This window comes from Branchiostoma floridae, chromosome 10, assembly GCF_000003815.2.
Source record: "Branchiostoma floridae strain S238N-H82 chromosome 10, Bfl_VNyyK, whole genome shotgun sequence".
In the NCBI taxonomy this organism is placed as follows: Eukaryota; Metazoa; Chordata; class Leptocardii; order Amphioxiformes; family Branchiostomatidae; genus Branchiostoma; species Branchiostoma floridae.
The window spans coordinates 12405866-12408285 of NC_049988.1; the positions used below are offsets into that span (position 1 = coordinate 12405866).

The 2420-nt window shown below is 37.1% G+C and overlaps 1 protein-coding gene across 1 annotated transcript in view; it reads left to right on the plus strand.

Annotated features, from left to right (window-relative positions):
- The first annotated feature begins 8 nt into the window (after nucleotides 1-8).
- LOC118424497 overlaps nucleotides 9-2420 on the plus strand; it is a 3402-nt gene continuing 990 nt past the window's right edge. Inside the window, exons 1-4 of the mRNA XM_035833072.1 lie at nucleotides 9-146; nucleotides 303-351; nucleotides 494-654; nucleotides 1401-2206. Of these exons, the coding sequence (XP_035688965.1) occupies nucleotides 121-146; nucleotides 303-351; nucleotides 494-654; nucleotides 1401-1620 (456 nt within the window). The 5' untranslated portion in view covers nucleotides 9-120 and the 3' untranslated portion in view covers nucleotides 1621-2206. The remainder of the gene's footprint in view (nucleotides 147-302; nucleotides 352-493; nucleotides 655-1400; nucleotides 2207-2420) is intronic.

Consider the following 2420-nt stretch of genomic DNA (forward strand, 5'->3'; position numbering starts at 1 on the left):
GATGAAGAGGCATACTTCAAGAGCTTTGGTGATGACATAAACGCATGCAGTGTGCTCTTGGTGTTCATTGCAAAGACAAGAAGCGAAGGACTTCTCACAATTGCAAGGAAGGCTAAAGAGATGGAGCTGAAAGTCTTGTTCATAAGGTACATATTGCACTTCCATGGACAAACTTTTGAATCAAAGTGTTTTTGCATTTATTTGGCCAGATTGGTCGATTGCAGATTTACATCAAAGTGATTGCATTACAAGAAAACAAAAGCTGAAGACTTGACATTTCACCTGAGTGTTATTTTGTGCAGGACATGTCAGGATGAAGATGAACTCCAGCATACTGACAGCATCCGAAGGGTAGGACATATCTTGGAATTCTATAATGATTAAAAGGACACTTAGTCAAAAACATTTTGCATCCATAGGTCATGCAATAGACCAAGAAATCCTGAGTTACATAATTATGAATTGTGCGTGTGTGTGTTTGATTTTTTCGTAGGAAGTCCACGAGGACCTCAAGGCACACATTGATGATATTGACGTGACTGATATCTTCATTGTGAACACTCTGGACGACAAAATGGTTCAAGACAAATGGCACTTGGGCTCTCTCAGGGCAGCCATCCTCCATGCCATGGACCAGTTTGACATGACTGACAGGTAACATTATATGATGATATAATGATATACGCACAAAGCTATGTTTGTGAAGATTAGTCATCCAGGATAATACAATAATTGGAGTTGAATCAGTCGATGCTACTGGATATATATAAGATTTTCATCAGATGTTTCAAACAACGTCTGCTGTTCTTCATGAGTGAATTGAAAATAAAAGTATGATTAAAATCTTATATATCGAGTAGTGTCGCCTGATTCAACTCCAATTATGCACCAAGCTGTTCACATTACATTTCGCCTGCTCTAAAGAATTTGCTACTCTCTGATCGATAGACAAATTCTACTACATTCTGGGAGACGATAACCCTTACTGTGTACAAGTAGGCAAATATATCCATGAATGCTTATACTGTAGAACCAATAGTGTAAATGACAAGCTAGACCCAATATGTTGATTTATTCATAACTGTAGAAATCCATATATGCCTGTTTAGTTGTACTGTAAGTACATGTAGTTGTTATAGACCTTATGAAAGTCGCTGTACTTTTGTCGTGTCCATAAAGATTTCACAACATATCAGAATGAAAACTAAGGTAAATATTTCCATGACCTAAGTCCACATATTGATGATAACAGTAATGTGATGACAGCATTGGGCATTAGTGCTACTTCCTATTTTTTTTGTTCTTCTCAATTAACTTGTTCTCAATGTTTTGCATTCTCCCAAGTCGTCTAACGATTGCAATATACAAGCAAACTTGACAGCTGAGAAATCTTCTTTCAGAAACTTGATGCAAATGCAGATGGAAGGGATTATTGCACTGAACGAAGGCAAGAGCAGCAAACCAAGTGACCATATACTGAGGGCACTGTATGGCTGTCCAAGGACTATCAAACCACTCTTACCAGACTGGAAGGCAGCGATCACCCCGGGTGCCAAATCATGTTCTACTTCTAATTTCAGCTCTGGGGGTTGTGTCATTGCGACATTGAGCAAATACTAGTATATTTGCATTACTCAAGTCCAATTTCTATATATTATTAAACTTGGTCCATAAAGGCACATAATTCCATGCATCAGTTACCATGGAGTATCAAATTGGTGATACCACAAAATGTGGGCAAATTTAGTACTAGCAACAGTGTCTTGTTTATTATGGATATTGTTTTTACTCCACAAATCAACATCAAACAGCATTTTGGGGACTGAGATAAATGATTTGTTGATTAGACTGACAATCCTCAAGTTAAAAGACAAGATGATTTGATATTGCAAGACTTTAAGTGCAATGGACAAAGTTATGGTCATACTGGAACATTATTTCTTGATGATGTGCTAAGTATATCATTCTGTAGTGTTACAGCAGCTTTGATATTCCTCATGATAATACAAGTGGTGATAACACTTTTATACAGGGGTGATTGGCAAACCAGAAGCTGACATCAGAACATTCATCTGCTCCCTTCTTGGTCTTGATAACAACCTGCCTGAACAGACCAAGGACCCTGCCAAAGCAACAGTGTACCACAGCCCAGACCACCCCTGCAACATCTCTGTTGTACAGTTTCCCTCAGCCTCACTTACTCCTGGTAGTAAATTCTGATATACAATGTATAAGTAACACATTTACTAAACTTATATCATGGTTTTACTAACTTGCTTAGAATATGTATAATGTGTTCACACAAAAAATGTACAATGTTGAGTAATAAATGATTGTAAATCAATCAATATTCACAAGTGATTGTTGATTTAAACATTGTACATGTACTTATTTCAGTGATAGTGCAACATAAATATTTC